Source organism: Anolis sagrei, chromosome 8 (genome assembly GCF_037176765.1).
Source record: "Anolis sagrei isolate rAnoSag1 chromosome 8, rAnoSag1.mat, whole genome shotgun sequence".
Lineage (NCBI taxonomy): Eukaryota > Metazoa > Chordata > Lepidosauria > Squamata > Dactyloidae > Anolis > Anolis sagrei.
Window position 1 is genome coordinate 28,274,844 of NC_090028.1, and position 19,519 is coordinate 28,294,362.

At 42.8% G+C, this 19,519-nt stretch overlaps 1 protein-coding gene across 1 annotated transcript in view; it reads left to right on the forward strand.

The window, feature by feature from the left end:
• The first annotated feature begins 18 nt into the window (after positions 1-18).
• Positions 19-19,519, forward strand: part of LOC132783301 (mitochondrial inner membrane m-AAA protease component AFG3L1-like) — a 28,272-nt gene continuing 8,771 nt past the window's right edge. The window contains exons 1-12 of the mRNA XM_060788435.2: positions 19-142; positions 4,667-4,736; positions 5,567-5,679; positions 7,363-7,512; positions 7,945-8,013; positions 9,215-9,339; positions 9,659-9,926; positions 11,701-11,838; positions 12,055-12,208; positions 13,482-13,589; positions 15,918-16,043; positions 18,486-18,596. Of these exons, the coding sequence (XP_060644418.2) occupies positions 38-142; positions 4,667-4,736; positions 5,567-5,679; positions 7,363-7,512; positions 7,945-8,013; positions 9,215-9,339; positions 9,659-9,926; positions 11,701-11,838; positions 12,055-12,208; positions 13,482-13,589; positions 15,918-16,043; positions 18,486-18,596 (1,537 nt within the window). The 5' untranslated portion in view covers positions 19-37. The remainder of the gene's footprint in view (positions 143-4,666; positions 4,737-5,566; positions 5,680-7,362; positions 7,513-7,944; positions 8,014-9,214; positions 9,340-9,658; positions 9,927-11,700; positions 11,839-12,054; positions 12,209-13,481; positions 13,590-15,917; positions 16,044-18,485; positions 18,597-19,519) is intronic.

Sequence of the window (19,519 nt, forward strand, 5' to 3'; positions counted from 1 at the left end):
AAGTTTTGGCGCATGCGCAGTTTAGTTGAGAACAAGTATGGCTTACCGGCTGGGGTGGGCGGCGGCTCGAGGGTCTCCTTTCTTGGCCGCTCTGTGGAGAAGCCGCTGCCGAGGGCTCCGGGGCCTGACGCCCGCTCAGCAGGTGAGGCAGGCAGGGAGGCTTCCTTTGCGACAGTGTCGTAAATAAAGCAGGGCTCATATAGAACTTCGGTGTTAGTAAAGGCGATCGCTGATGACGCCATCAGTGCGCGCCCCAAGTGCCTCCCATGATAGCAATAGCCCATCAAAGTAGCACTTGGCCAGAGAAAGCTAGGAAAGGCCTTGTGAACTACAACTACCACAAGTAATACTACAACTAATAATAATAATAACGTTAATATTGTTTAATATTATTTTAAATAATATCTCATATTTTGAAATATTTAATATTTTAATGTATTGTCGAAGGATTTCATGGCTGGAATCACTAGGTTCTTGTGGGTTTTTTCGGGCTATAGGGCCATGTTCTAGAGGCATTTTCTCCTGACGTTTCACCTGCATCTATGGCAAGCATCCTCAGAGGTAGTGAGGATCCATTGTGAACATCCAGTTCACAATGGAAAAAGAAAATGAAGGAAGACTGCCTTTTCTAGATGTCCTAGTCATCCGCAAACCAGATCAACAATTGGGTCACACCGTCTACAGAAAACCCACACACACAGATAGATATCTACATAAAAACTCCAACCATCACCCAAGTCAAAAAAGAAGCACCATTAAAACCTTGGCAGACCGTGCAAAAAGAATCTGCGAACCCCACCTCCTCCAAGATGAACTGAACCACCTCAACTGGGCTCTCCAGGCCAATGGAGACTTCACCTCAGACATCAGAAGAGCTGCAAGACCAAGAACAAGCCACAAGAGTAAAGATGAAGATCCATCCAGAGGAAAAGTGTTCCTGCCATACATCAAGGGAACCACTGACCACATAGGGAAGCTGATGAGGAAACACAACATACAAACAATCTACAAACCCACCAAGAAAATCCAACAAATGCTACGTTCAGCAAAGGACAAGAGGGATCCTTTCACCTCTGCAGGAGTCTACCGTGTACCATGCAGCTGTGGACAAGTCTACATAGGGACCACCAAACACAGCATTGCCCAAACACGAATCAAGGAACATGAAAGGCACTGCAGACTACTTCAACCAGAGAAGTCAGCCATAGCAGAGCACCTGATGAACCAGCCTGGACACAGCATATTATTTGGGAACACAGAAATGCTGGACCACACCAACAACCACCATGTCAGACTACACAGAGAAGCCATTGAAATCCACAAGCATGTGGACAATTTCAACAGAAAGGAAGAGACCATGAAAATGAAAAAAATCTGGCTACCAGTATTAAAAAAAAACTAAAATTACAACAGGAAAACAGCAGAGAGGAAACAACCAGACACATCTTAACACCTCTCAACAGGGGAATTTCCCAGGCTCAGCCAGGCCTTCAAATGCTAATGAAGGTGGTCAGTCGAAACATTCACACCTAGCTCCAGCAGGGAAGAGCTCCTTGCCCCACCCCAGCCATTCCACAGATATATAAACCCATTGTCCTAATTCCAACAGACCTCACTACCTCTGAGGATACTTGCCATAGATGCAGGCGAAACGTCAGGAGAAATGCCTCTAGAACATGGCCCTATAGCCCGAAAAAACCCACCTATTTAATATTTTATTTTGAATATTTATTTAATGTTAAATTATTAATATTATTTTAAATAATGTAAAAAGACAGAGATTGAAACAACGTCAAAATAAATTATTAATATCGAACATTTAAATAGTACTTGATGTTTAAATATTTAATATTATATCAAATAATATTGTTTAATATTATCTATATAAATAAAAATGTAATGTTCGTTTGTGGGATTAACAGAACTCAAAAACCACTGGATGAATTGACACCAAATTTGGACACAAGACACCTATCAGGCCAATGAGTGACCATCACTCAAAAAAATTGATTTTGTCATTTGCGAGTTGTAGTTGCTGGGATGTATAGTACACCTACAGTCAAAGAGCACTCTGAACTCCACCAACGATGGAATTGAACCAAACTTATTTATTTATTTACAGTATTTATATTCTGCCCTTCTCACCCCGCAGGAGACTCAGGGCGGATTACAGTGTACACATATATGGCAAACATTCAATGCCAATTTGACATACAACGTATACAGACATAGACAGAGGCTATTTAACTTTTTCTGGCCGCCAGGGGAGCTGTTGCTTTCATCGTCCATCTGCGACACTGATGAAGTACTTCCGCATTCCCCGCATGCTTTTGCTGGAGTGCTTTTGTTGGAGTCTTTTTTATGTCCTCATAAATTAGTTAATTTAGCCTCCCCACACAAGGTGGTACCTAATTTTCCTATTTGACAGATGCAACTGTCTTTCGGGTTGCAAAGGTCGACAACAGGCTACACGATTGGAAGCCCACTCCAACCCGGGCTGGCTTCAAACTCATAACCTTTTGGTCAGAGAGATCTTAATGCAGCTGACACTCAGCCAGCTGCGCCACAATCCCAGTGCCGGTGTTTAGCACACACAGAACTCCAATGACCAACAGAAAATAGTGGAAGGGTTTGGTGGGCATTGACCTTGAGTTTTGGAGTTGTAGTTCACCTACATCCAGAAAACACTGTGGACTCTATCAATGATGGATCTGGACCAAACTTGGCACAAATACTCAACATGCTCAAGTGTGAACACTAGTGGAGTTTGAGGAAAATACACATGGACATTTAGGAGTTGTATTTGCTGGGATTTATAGTTTGAAAATACTGTGTTTTCTGCTGGTCTTCGGCAACCCTTCTGACACCCCTCATGACCCCTCCCCCAGGGTCCCAACCCCCAGGTTGAGAAATGCTGCCTTAAGGCCATCCAGTCCAACTCCCTTCACCAGGGCAAGAAAACATAATTAAAGCCCTCCTGAGAAAGAGCCAGCCAGCCATAGATGCAGGCGAAACATAGATATGATTCACATTTCAAAGGGACCTCTACAGAAGGACAATGATATGTTGCATGTTCCAGATTAGGCAAACCAGACAACGTCCACATCAACACTGACAAGAAATACTGTTTACCCACAAGCATAAAGAAATTACATATATTAGAAACCAACACTATTTTCCAGGTCACCAGACTGGGCCACAGCAACGCATGGCAGGTGGCAGCTAGTCTATATAAATAAAAATGTAATGTTTAATTTATTGTCGAAGGCTTTCATGGCTGGAATCACTCAGTTCTTGTGGGTTTTTCCGGGCTATATGGCCATGTTCTAGAGGCATTTCTCCTGACGTTTCGCCTGCATCTATGGCAAGCATCCTCAGAGGTGAGACCTCAGAGACCTCACCTCTGAGGATGCTTGCCATAGATGCAGGCGAAACGTCAGGAGAAATGCCTCTAGAACATGGCCATATAGCCCGAAAAAACCCACAAGAACTGAATGTAATGTTTGTTTGTGGGATTAACATAACTGCACGAATTGACACCAAATTTGGACACAATACACCTGTCAGGCCAACGAGTGACCAATACTCATAAAAACACTGAAAAACACAGCAGAAGAGACTTTAAAAGCCAAAAAACAAAAATTACATTACAACATATGCGCAAAACCATGCATATATATGCAAACACACATATACACAAATATATATACACACAAAATACATACACACAGACTGGGCCACAGCAAGACATGGCAGGGGGCTGCTACTTTTAAATAATAATTTAAAATATTGGAATGCATAGGACAGGGATTAAAACACCAAGACTAATACAACATAAGATTAAATTATTAATATTTAATATATGAATTATTTCAAAAATAATGCTTCTAGAACATGCCCTACAGTCCGGAAAACTCACAGCAACCCAGTGATTCCGACCATGAAAGCCTTCGACAACACAATATTATTTAATATTATTTTAAATAATAATTTAAAATATCAACATGACAGACTCTATCAAGACTCATACCATGTAAAATTAAATTATTTATATTTCATATTTAAATAGTGCTTAAGATTTAAAAATATTATTTTCAATAATAATTTTAAATATTAAAGTGCATAGGACAGAGATTAAAGCACCAAGAGTAATACAGCGTAAAATTAACATTCATACTTCAAAGGTGGAATAAAAAGGTTGACTCACAAAGTTGAGAAATGGCTGCCTTTTGTGACTAATCATTACCATCTGTATTTCATTGTATAACCAGTCAGTTTTAAACTATGAGTTCTAAATGGACATTTTACTGGAATGAATGTTTTAACCTTACTTTTATGTCATTTTAATATATATGTGCTTCCTGTGACTTTATGTTTTTATCTCTGTCTTTTAAGAAGAGGCAGGTAAAAAGATAAGTTATTAATTTTACTCTTGATTGTTTCTTTCCAAGCTCAGAACATGCGGTTTACAGGGCTGTTGTGCGGGTTATGAGCAGCAAAAAATCCAAATAGACTATGGAGGAAGCCTACCTTCTGAAAATATAGTATTATTAAGTTGTTATTATTATTCCACTTTCTCTCTCTTAAAGGTGGTTTATAAATACATATAATAATATAGCTCTCTGATAGCTTTTGGAAAACTAATGGCACCTGTTATGTGTTCCAGTGGCTGAAGAGAGTCCAGCCAAGGCATATAGCATCCTTCCAGCAGCCATTGTGTTCAAAGTCACCTGAAGGTAAGCAACTCCAGCAATAAAGCCTGCCTTGAGTTTATAGCCTATCATAGTAGCACTTGGCCAGAGAAAGCTAGTAAAGGCCTTGCGAAACTACAGCTACCACAAGTAATACTACTACTACTACTATTAATAATAATAATAATAATAATAATAATAATAATAATAATTCGTGTTATTATGTTTATTATAACTTACTTTTCTCTCCACAAAGTCAAAGCGACTTTGTGTGTGTTGTCCTGTATCTCATTGAATAATAGAATATAGAGTTGGAAAAGACCCCAAGGGCCATCCAGCTCAACCTCTTTCTGCCAGACAAGAAAAGGACAATCAAAGGACCTCCTGTCTCTTCCGCTTTGTTGATTTCTCTCCATCTGTAGCAACAGACGTTATATTCAAACAATAAGGGATTGAAGGGTATCTTTGGTTCTGTCTACACTGTACCATAACTGCAGTTTGACCCTGTATTAACTGCCATGACTCCCAGAATTCTATGGGATTCTGGGAGCTGCAGCTCTCTTGGCCAGAGGAAGCTAAAGGCATTGTGAAACTAAAACTCCCAGGATTCCATGGCATTTAGCTGATTTTGGGGAGTGGGGAAGTCCAATTTTAGGAACTGGCTCCTCTGATATGTAAGTGTAGGTGCACCCTTCAGTTCACAGGGTTTCATAGCATAGAATCGTGACAATTGAAGTGGTTCAAACGCTTTCTGCAGCCTAGATCAGGCATGGGTCAACTTGGGCCCTCCAGCTGTTTTGGACTTCAACTCCCACAATTGATGCACCCTTTGAGAGCCTTGTTTTGTGTTATTCATCCTTTCCCATTTTCCCTAGACCCTCTTCGTTCCAAAGATCAGGCCAAAAAGGCTGGCGGAAGCAATAATGGAGGAGAAGGTGACCGAGGCAAAAAGGAAGACGATTCCAGTTGGTGGAGTCGTGTGCAGAAGGTTAGTCATTTTACTTTTCTTGTTTTATGTATCGAGAATGCTGTCTTTCCTATGTGGGCTTGTCAGGATATAGACTAACTGAAAACCGTTTGAAATAAACCCGGAGAATGTTCCTATTGATGCAGCCTAGAATTGCATTGGTGTGTTTTTTAGGGTGCTTTTTGTTTTTGTTTGTTTTGTTGTTGTTGTTGTTTTTGCCGCTGCAAAACATTGTCGATTCACATTATGTTTGAAATGAGCCAAAGGTTTGGAAGCCAAGCTCAAGCTCTATGAGGAAAAACTTAGGGTGCTGGGGAGGTTTAGTTTGGAGAAAAGAAGGTTATGTTGTAGTCCAGCCTTTGTTTGTGCCTGTACCTTTTCTTCCTGTGGATTCTGAGCCTGTTAGGCAGCCTGATTCTGGCCTGCAGATGAGCAAGAGAATCAGGAGATTTTAAACCCTGACAATGAGAAAACTCCGTCCCACATTCCAGAAAGCAGTTCCCTAGAGATGCAAGGTCAGAGGCAGAAATAAGCTCAGGGGAGGAAGATGCAAGGGAGGAAGACATAACTCCAGGTGGACGAGCTAATGAGTAACAGTTATATAGGAGATTGATTCTCTGTCAACATAGGGTATCTCGTGAAGTACAGCAAAGGTCAATTTGCCTATTAACAAAGAAGCCCTTATTAGTCTTGGAAGGGTAGAATTATAGAGCTAAAAGAGACCTCGTAGGCCATCCAGTCCAACCCCCACCAAGAAGCAGGTATTCAAATCACTCTCGACAGATGGCCATCCAGCCTCTGCTTAAAAGCCTCCAAAGAAGGAGCCTCCACCACAGGCTAGCAGAGGTACGGTGTGGCTTTCTGTCTATATTAGAAAGGTCAGCAGAATATTCCCTCAGTCCAAACAATGTTGATTTTGGAGTCAAGTAAAAATCTTCCAAAGGATTTTTAGTTCCAGGTTCCTTTGTGTTCACACTTCCTGATTTCATGTCTCTTGTTCCTGTGGACTGTTCTTGTGTTGAATGTTTGGACTTTCCCTGCTTTTGTATTCTTGGTTTGTGAGGCATGTCATGTACTTTGTACTCTGAGGCTTATTCTTGTTTTTTGGGGCATTGATTTTACAATATTTTACTGGATTGCTCTCCTTCTCTCTCTCTATACACACACACACATTTTTCAATAAACTACTTTGCTATTTTATCTTGAACTGGATTGTGTGTTGAGTACAGAGGCGATTTCCCGCCTTGGAGTGCAGCAGGTTAAGATGAGAGCCATGTTTAAATATTTGGAAGGAGGTCACATTGAGGAGAAAGTTTGTTTCCTCCTCCTTCAGAGACCAGGACACAATGGAGGAACAGGTTCAAATTGCAGGAGATTCCCACTAAACATTGGGAAGAACTTCCTGACAGTCAGAGCTGTTCAGCTGTGGAATATGCTGCTGCCAGGGAGTCTGGTGGAGTCTCCTTCTCTGGAGGTTTTTCAACAGAGACTGTCTGGCCATCTGTCAGGAGGGATTGGGTTGGGTCTTCTTGCCTGGTAGAAGAGTTTAGACTAGATGGCCCTTGAGTTCCCATCCAACCCAATGGTTTTATAGTCCTCTAAAGCCCCAGATTCCTTCCTTGTACAAAGTTTATTTGCAGAGCCTCATAATGTTTACCTCTGACTTAAAAGTTGCAACCATTCTTTTTCCTCCCTTGGTTCCAGGGAGAGTTCCCATGGGATAATAAGAATTTCCGATACCTCTTGGTCATGGGAGCTGGCGTCGTCTCTAGCTTCCTGTATTTCTACTGGCAAGATCCTGGCCGAGAGATCAGCTGGAAGCACTTTGTGCAATACTACTTGGCCCGCGGAGTGGTAAGGAGGATCGCAAGGCACCATCTTTGGCTGAGCAACTGGGGTCTGAGGTCTCCCTCTACGATTTATTTATTTATTTATTTCACATATTTGTACCCCACCCTTCTCACCCTGCTGAGAGGTCCAGCAGAACCAACAGGGACACACTCCCCCTGTCCAGTTCCCGGCGTAGATCATCTACTAAAGCGACCAAGGCTGTTCAGTTCCATGTCCTGGCCTGGATCCAGACTGTGCTGGATCCAGGTGCTTTAAACAGAGATTTCCACTAGTCAAGCCCAATGCAGGATCACATTTCTGTTTGTTCTTTGTGAGCTGCCTTGAGTTCCAACCTTGACAGAAAATTAGAATAGATAGTCAATGCATGCATTCTTCAGTAAGATCTCCACCAAGGAAAGGCAATGTCTCCCTTTCTCTCTCCTTTTGCCTTTTCAGGTAGAGCGGCTGGAAGTGGTGAATAAGGAGTTTGTGAGAGTGTTTCCGATCCCCGGGGCCACGTTTGAGGTGAGGCATTCCTCATGAGAGAAAACTTGAGAGGAAGGAAGAAATAAAGAAGTCCCAGTGAGCAGGCCTTGGGGTCAAGGAGGGAGGGAGATGGACCTCAGTGATCTTTGCCTCTCCTGCAGCAGACAATTCGCACCCTAGAGCAGCGTTTCTCAACCTTCCTAATGCTGCAATCCCTTAATACAATTCCTCATGTTGTTCTGACTCCCAGCCATAACACTATTTTCGTTGCTACTTCATAACTGTAATCTTGCTACTGTTATGAATTGTAATGTAAATATCTGATATGCGGGATGTATTTTCATTCGCTGGATCAAATTGAGCAATATACCCAATACGCCCAAATTTGGATACTGGTGGGGTTGGGGGAGGGATTGATTTTGTCATTTGGGAGTTATAGTTGCTGGGATTTATAGTTCACCTACAATCAAAGAGCATTCTGAACTCCACCAACGATGGAACTGAACCAAACTTGGCAGACAGAACTCCCATGACCAACAGAAAATACTGGAAGGGTTTGGTGGGCATTGACCTTGAGTTTTGGAGTTGTAGTTCACCCACATCTAGAGAGCACTGTGGACTCAAACAATGTTGGATCTGGACCAAACTTGACACAAATGCTCAATATGGCCAAATGTGAACACTGGTGGAGTTTGGGGAAAATAGACCTTGACATTTGGGAGTTGTAGTTGCTGGGATTTATAGTTCACCTATAATCAAAGAGCATTTTGAACCCCACCAATGATAGAATTGGGCCAAACTTCCCACACAGAACCCCCACGACCAACAGAAAATACTGTGTTTTCTGATCATCTTTGGCAACCCCACTGACACCCCCTCGCAACCCCCCTAGGGGTTCCGACCCTCAGTTTGAAAAACGCTGCCCTATAGGCCCCCAATCCCCTTTGCTCCTGGAAGGTAATCAAGGTAGGCCGTGGTTAGTATTTGGAGAGGAGACTTCCAAAGAATACTGGGTGCTATAGGCTCTATTTCAAAGGAAAAAACTAAAAAAAAATCACCTCGGAAGATTCTTGTGCAGGGTTGCCATACATCAACAGGCATTTTAAAGGCACCCGGAGAAAAGCGGGATATAAACCGAATAGCTTTAGGCTTTGCCTGCCTGCAGAATTTGCAGCAAAAAGGAGAGGCAGCTACTGAGGGATGGATAAACACCTCTAGCATCTGTCATTGCTTGCCATAGAAGTACGTCTGGTTCAACATTGGCAGCGTGGATACGTTCGAACGGAACTTAGAGGCTGCCCAACAGGAGCTGGGCATCGACATGGCGCACCAGGTCTCAGTGGTCTACAGCACGGAGAGCGATGGGTAAGTGAATGGCAAATCAGACCGGAAATGGTTGCTGGAGTGGGTTATGGGGATGGACTGGATGGCCCACGAGGTCTCTTCCAACTCTATGGTTCTATATGATGGGGTGGGGTGTGGGGTGGGTTATAGATCTGAAAATATAACAATGTAATTGTAATTACATTGAAAATATAACAATGTAATTGTGTTAATTTTTTTTAAAAAAATTAAAGAAACAATAAGAAAAGGAAAGAAATTCATCTAAAAAATAAAAACGACGCTGTCTTGGCATTGTCCCTTGTGGCTCATGGCTCTCCTCTCTGTCCGTCTTCCCTCGCAGCTCCTTCCTGGTGGGCCTGGTGCCCACTCTGGTACTGGTGGGTTTCCTGCTCTTTACTCTGAGGCGAGGACCCATGGGTGGTAGGGGCCGAGGGCCCGGGAGCCTCTTTAGCCTGGCCGAAACCACGGCCAAGGTCCAGCAGGGCAACACTCAGGTGCAGTTCAAGGACGTGGCTGGCTGCGAGGAGGCCAAGCTGGAGATCCTGGAGTTCGTCAACTTCCTGAAGAATCCCAAGCAGTACCAGGAGCTGGGGGCCAAGATCCCAAAGGTATGCGCCCCTCGGTTGCTAGGTAAACTTATAGAGGTCAGCCCAGAGAAATATTGAGGCTGAAGATCTCCCCTGATGGTTGACAAACCAGGAACACTCAGGGTAAAAGATACTGTAGACATAGAAGTTACAGGGAAGGAGATCCCACCTGAAGATTAGGAAATATGTCCTGACCGTAAGAAGAGCTGTTCAGCAGTAGAACTCTCTGCCTCAGAGTCCAGTGGAGACTCCTTCTTTGGAGGCTCTTAGGTTTGGTGGCCATCTGCTGGGAGTGCTTTGATGTTTTCTTGCATGGCAGAAGGGAGTTGGACTGGATGGCCCTTGCAGTGCCTTCCAACTCTAGGATTCTATAATAATAATAATAATAATAATAATAATAATAATAATAATAATCGCCATCATCATCATAAACTTTGTTAATAATAGTGATGACAATGGAGTCTCCTTTGGAGTTTTTTAAGCAGAGCCTGGATGGTCATCTGTGCGGAAAGCTTTGGAGGTGCTTTTCCTGCATGACCGAAAGGGGTTGGATTGGATGGCTCCTGGGGTCCCTTCCAACTACAAGATTCTGTGATTCAATAGCTCTATTTCTCACTGTACCTTCTAATGTCTATAAGGCTGGATGGCCATCTGCTGGGAGTCTTTTGATTGTGCTTTTCCTGCATGGCAGAAGGGGTTGGACTGGGTGGCCCTTGAGGTCTCTTCTAACTCTAGGATTCAATAATAATAACAACCTTACTGGGATCTGCACGCATTATTTGCCAATACATCACACAGTCCTAGACACTTGGGAAGTGTCCGACGTGTGATCCAATACAACAGCCAGCAGAGTGTCTGCTGTGGACTCATCTTGTTGTGTTTCAAATAATAATAATAATAATAATAATAATAATAATAATAATAATAACTGCCGCTCTGGGCCAGAGTGAAGAAAGGGAAGGCCAGGGGACAGTTCCATCTTCTCTGCTGCATATGTCATCAGCTGGGGACCCCTCTCCCCAACACCCACTGCCGCTCTGGGCCAGAGTGAAAAGAGAGGGAGCCAGGGGACAGTTCCACTTTGTCTCCTGTGCTATGCTAATAATATAATATAATGTAATATAATATAATGTAATATAATATATTGTATATACATATAATATTTATAATATTATAATGTAATGCAATATAATACTAATAATATGATATTATAATTATATATTTATATTACATGTAATATTACTAATAATATTACAATATAATGGTATAGTACAATATAGTAACATTTAATACTGATATTGTAGTATGCGAATAATATAGTACAATCGGGGTGAGAAGGGTGGCATATAAATGTCGTAAATAAATAAATAATAGATGACAATGTCTTTCTGAAGGTTTATAAGCAGAGGCTGGATGACCATCTGCTGGGAGTGTTTTGAATGTTTCCCTTCATAGCAGAAGGGAGTTGGACTGTATGGCCCTTGAAGTCTCTCCCAACTATGATTCTATGGAAAGGTATAGAACAGTGGCTCTCAACCTAGGGTTCCCAGATGTTTTTGGCCTACAACTCCCAGAAATCCCAGCCAGTTTACCAGCTGTTAGGATTTCTGGGAGTTGTAGGCCAAAACACCTGGGGACTCACAGGTTGAGAACCACTGGTATATATTCTCCCCATGGGAGCGCTCCCCCTATGAATAAAACCTACGTATTTTTAAAAAATCAACACAAAGGTGGACAATGGGAGATGCGATACAGGGCTGTCTAGTTACGACCGATGCTTCTTTGTCCCTTCCAGGGAGCAATGCTGACCGGTCCCCCAGGAACAGGCAAGACCCTCCTGGCCAAAGCGACCGCAGGAGAAGCCAACGTCCCTTTCATCACTGTTAATGGCTCTGAGTTCCTGGAGATGTTTGTGGGCGTCGGACCGGCCAGAGTGAGCATGGGGGGCCATTACCAAACTCAGGCTGCATTGAGGACAATGACAAAGGGAGGGGGAAAGATTAGGAAATAGCAGGATCTACAAATGGAGGTCCAGCACCTCTTGGGGAGGGGGGGGGGGGTGGAGGTTCCAGCACTGAGAAGGGCAATTCCAAATGGAGGGAATTAGAATGCTAACCTGCAAATACACACCTTTGTTTTGCCCTCCCAGGTGCGGGACATGTTTGCCTTGGCCCGAAAGAATGCCCCCTGCATCCTATTCATCGACGAGATTGACGCTGTTGGGAGGAAGCGGGGCCAGGGACACTTTGGGGGGCAAAGTGAGCAGGAAAACACCCTCAACCAGCTGCTGGTGGAGATGGATGGTGAGAGGACCGCCTTGCAGGGGTAATGTGGCACCAAGAGGAAGAGTCTTACCTGTTCCACCTCCTGGACATCACTTTTCCTGTTAACTTCTCTAAACTTCTGAAGGGGCTGCTATCCTATACCTCTTGACTTCTCACAACTGAGTTTTTGTCTTCTTGCCTTCCATCGAGATAAAGTTGGCTGCTGTTCCCATAAAGTGGGTCAGAAACAGAGTTTAAGAAAGTTTGTGCCTTTTGGACTACAGCACCCAGAATCCCCCAACTGGTAGAGTCATTGCAGGGAGGGAAGCCATTAGATTTGTATGAGATTTTTTAAATCTGAGATGCAAATTGTGTATGAACATGTGACCACCATGTTGAGGAATTCTTTACAACTCTAGCTTTTTTTTTTCATGCCAGGAGTGACTTGAGAAACTGCAAGTCACTTCTGGTGTGAGAGAATTGGTGTGAGTCTGCAAGAACATTGCCCAGGGGATGCCTGGACGTTTTACCATCCTGTGGGAGTCTTCTCTCATCTCCTCGCAAGGGAAGCTGAAGCTGACAAGTGGGAGCTCACCCTTCTCCCTGGATTCGAATCACCGACCTTTCGGTCAGCAGGTCCTGCTGGCACAAGGGTTTCACTCTGTAGCTGCAGGTGGCTATTCAGTAATAGAAATTCAGAAATTTATTATTATTATTGATATTAATAATATTCTTTCTAAATAGAGACCTAAATAAAATCGATACAATACAATGAAAACCTAAAATGGAAATAATTAGGTAATTACTTAGTGGCTAGGAATAAATTAAAAACTCACTTTTATGGACTGTTTGAAGACAAAATGTATTCCTGAAGCTAGCTCAGGCATGGGCAAACTTCAGCCCTCCAGGTGTTTTGGACTTCAACTCCCACAATTCCTAGCTTCCTATCTCTGTTAGGAATTGTGGAAGTTGGAGTTCAAAACACCTGGCGGGGCGAAGTTTGCCCATGCCTGAGCTAGATAGTCTGTTTGCATAACTATAAAGACATATCCTCTTGGTTAGGAAGCAGTGCGTTTCAGTCTAAGTTTGCAAGAATTTATTTATTTATTTATTTATTTGCTGCATTTGTTAACCACCGCTCTCAGCCCTAGGGCGACTCGCGGCGGTGTACAACATATAAAAACATATTTCTATTCATCTCACAACTGAGTTTTTGTCTTCTTGCATGACAGAAGGCATGACAGAATGTGTGCTTTGTGCACACAAATCTGGTTTTCCTCCTTCCCTTCATGTTTCTTCTCTTTCTGTGCAGGGTTCAACAGCAGCACAAACGTTGTGATCCTAGCCGGCACCAACAGGCCGGACGTTCTGGATCCAGCATTGATGCGACCAGGACGCTTTGACCGCCAAATTTATATTGGTAAGCAGACACTGTCTCTAATTGTAACCTCTAATTTAGGCCTTCTTTATCGTTTGCAGCACCTTTTTCTTCAGAAGCAGTGTACCTTGGGCTGCAAAGATATATTGTGTAGCTTATAACCATGTGGCTGAAGAGCAGGATAATCTTCTATATATATAAAAATGTAATGCTCGTTTGTGGGAGAAACATAACTCAGAAACTACTGAATGAATTGACATGAAATTTTGACACAATACACCTAATAGTCCAACAAGTGTCAATTACCCCTGAAAACACACAAAAAAGCAGAACAGACTTTAAAACCCCCCAAAACAGACTTTAAAACCCCCCAAAATAAACCATATATACATACATTCATATACATATACACATGCACACATACAGACACACACACACATATATATGCAGGCACACACAAATATACACATATATACACACATACATATACATATACAGTCACATATATGCACACATATATGCATATGCACAAGGACACACATATACACAATATACATATACACATATAAACAGAAATACACAAATATATACACATGTATACACACACATATATATACACATATACACAAATATATATACACACATAAACACATATACACAGATTGGGCAACAGCAACGCATAGCAGGGGACGGGTAGTAGTAGTAGTAGTAGTAGTAATAATAATAATAATAATAATAATAATAATAATAATAATGTTGTCCATCCCTGGAGTATGCTCTTTCCATCCTGTTTATCGACCCATTGATCTGTTGGTCTATTATTTTATTTTATTTTATTTATTATTCATTTTAAATATCTTTATTAAATATTTCAAAACATAATACAACTGTCTTATCACACCTTCTATTCCCAGATTTATATCAACCTTCCTGTTGCTTACATAGCGTTACAAAAATACAGCTCTGTCAATTCTATTACTTCTACATTATTCTCATTTTCTCTGTGACATATTGTAGTGTGTTTTCTTAATGGCTCAAACACAATCTTTCCTGGATGTTTAGTGGTTTAAATCCACCATGGCTTTTACACATGAAACTAATCAATGGTTTCCCTGTTGTATTATCAAAGAGATCTTCTTTGGATTCTCTTTTTGCTAACCTTAAGTTCTCCGAGAGAGTGATTGTCCATATCCTGTTTAACCTATTCTTTATTGTCAGACATCTTAAAAGTTAGCTAGGTATTTTTAATTACAAACATGTGAGTCAAGCACTGAAAGGGTTAAATGGATGCAATGACTCAGCAAAAGCAGCAGTTCTATAATAGCAGGTGTGACTGTAGCTTAGTAGGCCTCTGTGTTAGTTTGCCTCAGTGGGAGAAAGGTCTCAGTCTGTGAGAAGGCCTCACAGTGTGAGGTAGGCCTTAGTCTTGAGTGAAGGCCTCGTAGTGTGAGGTAGGTCTTAGTCTGTGAGAAGGACTCAGACTATGAGAAGGCCTGGTGTGAGAAGCTTCAGTGAGAGGATGCTCCAGGTTGAAGCCCTTGTGTGTTAAGCTATTGGATGAAGCTCCAGTGTGAAGACTGTCGTGTTAAAGCTACTGTGTGAAGCTCCTTTGTAACTTCGTTATGAGAGGAAGCTCTGCCAGAGCGAAGCTGATTATCTGCATAAGAAAGAAGCCCAGCATGGAAGCAAAGAAGGAAGTAGAAAGGACTTTATTTGTGTTGTGGAAACCTTGTTCTTGTAAATATTGCAACCATATTATTTTATTACAAAGAAAAGCCTCCTAAGGAAGATAATGCATTGTTCTGTGTGTTTGTGTTCTTTTTATCACTTTGGGCTACTGGTGCTTCATAGAATCATAGAATCATAGAATCAAAGAGTTGGAAGAGACCTCATGGGCCATCCAGTCCAACCCCCTGCCAAGAAGCAGGAATATTGCATTCAAATCACCCCTGACAAATGGCCATCCAGCCTCTGCTTAAAAGCTTCCAAAGAAGGAGCCTCCACCACACTCCGGGGCAGAGAGTTCCACTGCTGAACGGCTCTCACAGTCAGGAAGTTCTTCTTCATATTCAGATGGAATCTCCTCTCTTGTAGTTTGAAGCCATTGTTCCGCGTCCTAGTCTCCAAGGAAGCAGAAAACAAGCTTGCTCCCTCCTCCCTGTGGCTTCCTCTCGAATAAGCTACTCTGCTCGCCAAACATCTCTAACCTTTTTTTCCAGGTGTTCATTTTTTTAGTCTGGTGACACATAACAGGAACAGTATTTTATTTAACTCCTCCAAAACCTGGAGATTCGGGATCAGCCATTTTGACCCTCTCTTTCTCTGTTTCTGATTATTTGCTTCCCTGACTCTCCTTCTCTTGCCAACCAGGCCCACCAGACATCAAAGGCAGAGCAGCTATCTTCAAAGTCCACCTCCAACCTCTCAGGCTGGATGCGGGTATCAGCCGAGACGCTCTGGCTAGGAAGATGGCAGCCCGGACACCCGGATTCACAGGTCAGGCCTGGAGGAAGGTCAGGGGATTGTGGGACTTGGTTTCCAAGGGAAGAAAGTCACTTTTCTAAGCGAAATGTCCACTGATATATGATAGTATTATTTGCCAATAGGTGAGGCATCCAGGTAAGAATCTATGAGGCAGTGGTGGACAATTGTCGAGCCACACAGAGAGGTGGGCATCAACAGCATCATCATCATCATCATCATACATGAACCCCCAGCAGACCATGGAAGACCATACCAGCCCTGTTGCCCCCCTCACTCAATTCACACACATATCATTTTGTTCCCAATAGGTTATGGGAGCACTTTCATCATATTTTAATAATAATAATAACTTTATTTATACCCCACCACCATCTCCCCAAGGGGACTCAGGGTGGCTTACATGAGGCCAAGCTTAACAATACAGCAATACAAATATACAACATAAGAATACAACAGTAAAATATAAAGAAAAAAAATGCAAGAAACAATATAAATAAGCACAACAAAAAATAACATCGCAATAATTGAACACAAAAAAAATTGATCGCAGTGGGCAGGGCCGGTTGCAAAGATTAAAAGTTTAAAAACGCTGGGTGAGAGAGCAATGTAATGTATCTAGACAGGGGATCCGGAGGACGAAAATAGGGATTAATTGCACTAGCAGGTAAATAAAGTGCTTCCAAGGGCATTTTTGCAAGGTTTGGTCAGGTCAGGAATTATTGTTCATTCAGTCATTGAAGGCACACTGGAACAACCAAGTTTTCAGCTCTTCCTAAAGACTGCCAGGTAGGTGCTTGCCTAATTTCTCTGGGGAGTGAGTTCCAGGGCCAAGGAGCCACCACAGAGAAGGCCCTCTTCCTCGTTCCCCACAAGTCACACTTGCAATAGGGGCGGGAGCAAGAAAAGGGCCTCTCTGGATGATCGAAGGGATCATGTAGGTTTGTAAAAGAAAATGCGGTCACGAAGGTAGGCGGGTCCCAAACCGTTCAGGGCTTTGTAGGTAAGAACCTGCACCTTGAATTGGGACTGAAAAATAAACCGCAACCAATGTAGCTCCTTAAATGGGGGGTGACCGCTCCCTGTAATTTGCACCAGTTAGTAGTCTGGCTGCCACACGTTGGACCAGTTGAAATTTCTGGGCCATCTTCAAGGGCAGCCCCACATAGAGCGCATTGCAATAGTCTAGTCTACAGATAACTAAGGTGTGGACCACTATGGCCAAATCAGACTTTTTGAGGTATTCTTGGTCAGTTTAGGGCCAAGAGATGAGTTTTTAAAAATTAGAGGATATGAACTGATTAATGACCTCTTGCTCTTACGGCCTACAAAAACAGCCCTGGGGGATACTGTTGGGGAATCTGAGCTGATAGGCCAAAAAAATAAGCCTCAATTGGGGTTTTTTTTTTAATGTCAGGAGCAACTTGAGAAACTGCAAGTCGCTTCTGGCATGAGAGAATTGGCCGTCTGCAAGGACGTTGCCCAGGGGACGCCCAGATGAATTGATGTTTTTATCATCCTTGTGGGAGGCTTCTCTCATGTCCCCACATGAGGAGCTGGAGCTGATAGAGGGAGCTCATCCACCTCTCCCCATATTCGAACCTGCAACCTGTCGGCCTTCAGTCCTGCCAGCACAGGGGTTGAACCCACTGCACCACCGGTGATTCCACCATAAATATAGCAGAGTACCAGAAGCAAACTTCATAACCAGCAGAAACGCACATGTAATGAGCCTAGGGTAAGCTTCTATATCTTAGGATGGATCAGGATTGCAAAATAAATATTTTGAGGTTCAGAATATTGATTGAAGTAAAAGAAATACATTCTAGATAGAAACGGTCTTGGAGCTCACTAGCTTACTACGTCTCACCTTCTGTAAAAAGTTAAAAAGAAATCCATGCAGCTACATTTTGCCTAAAGGGAGAGAGGCAAAATGTGCATCCTTACTGGAAGGAAGAAAAGGCAGAAGAGACAATGGTGGCAAATGGCCACATGACCAAGCCCAGGGCAATAAAAATACCTTTAAAAAGGAAGTTCCCTCACAGAGATTCCATTGCTGCATCTTCAAAGGGAGAGGAGACAGTGGCAAGGAGGAGAAGGAAAGACAAAGCCCTTTCTGGGGAAAACATACATAGGAATGTGGGGGAGGAATCTTTCAGCCTAATCCTATCTCTAGTCTAGCTACTCGCTGGGGACTGGAGACTTGATGACACAAGAGACTTGTGCAGTCCAGGGATGAAACACAACAGATACATCCAGCCTATGGTCTGCACACTGATGGTTTCCCCAATCATAAGGAAGTAAGAGCCAGAACAAAAGTACACCCAAGTTTTGACATAGTGGCAGACATCCCTGGGCCTTTGCAAAGGATTATTCTTCTGGGTTGTTGTAGGTTTTTTCGGGCTATTATTCTTTTCTATTATTCTATTATTATTATTCTCCCTTCTCTCTCTCTAGGGGCTGATATCGCCAATGTGTGCAACGAGGCTGCCCTGATTGCCGCGCGACACGCCAGCCCCACTGTGGATGAGAAGCACTTTGAGCAGGCCATTGAAAGAGTCATTGGGGGTGAGGCTGGAATTAGAAGCAAGGAAGCCTTGGGCCTTGTGCATTTATTGATTTTTGGTTGGACTACTACACACGGACTGATTAGAGTAGCTGTCCAGCAATGTCTTGCACAGGTGTGAGGGAACTTTGGCCACCGGGATTGTGGCGCAGCTGGTTGGGTGTCAGCTGCATTAAGATCACTACTGACCGAAAGGTCATGAGTTTGAAGCCAGCCCAGGTCAGAGTGAGCTTCCGGGCAATTTGTGTAGCTTGTTGTTGACCTTTGCAAACCAAAAGACAATTGCATCTGTCAAGTAGGAAATTTAGGTACCACCTATGTGCGGGGAGGCTAATTTAACAAATTTACGAGGCCAAATCTCCAGCAAAAGCATGCGGGGAATGCGGAAAGTACTTCATCAGTGTCACAGATGGACGGTGAAGCGACAGCTCCCCTGGTGGCCAGAAAATTGGAATGTTAAATAACCTCTGACTGTCTGTCCATATGTGTTGTGTGTCTATGGCATTGAATGTTTGCCATGTATGTGTACATGCTAATCCACCCGGAGTCCCATGTGGACTTAGAAGGGCGGAATATAAATACTGTAAATAAATAAATGATTAGGAAGTTCTCAGGGTTCCTGAAACAAGCAGAACTTAGAAACTGTCTTCTATTGCACTACAACTCCCAGAGTGCAACAACACTAGCATGGGAATTGTGGGAGTCGCAGTCCAAAATAAGCAGTGGATTCTGAGTTTTTGAGCCTCCTGCTGTTTTGTAGTTCAACGCGCAGAAGGACAATGCTGATAAATTCTTGGAGGTGAAGTTCAAAACATTGGGAAAACTAAATCTTAATAGTCATTATCAAGTCTCCCCTTTGGGGGGAGAAGGGTGAGGTATAAATATAGGAAGTAAATAATATATAAATAAATATACTATTTGCATT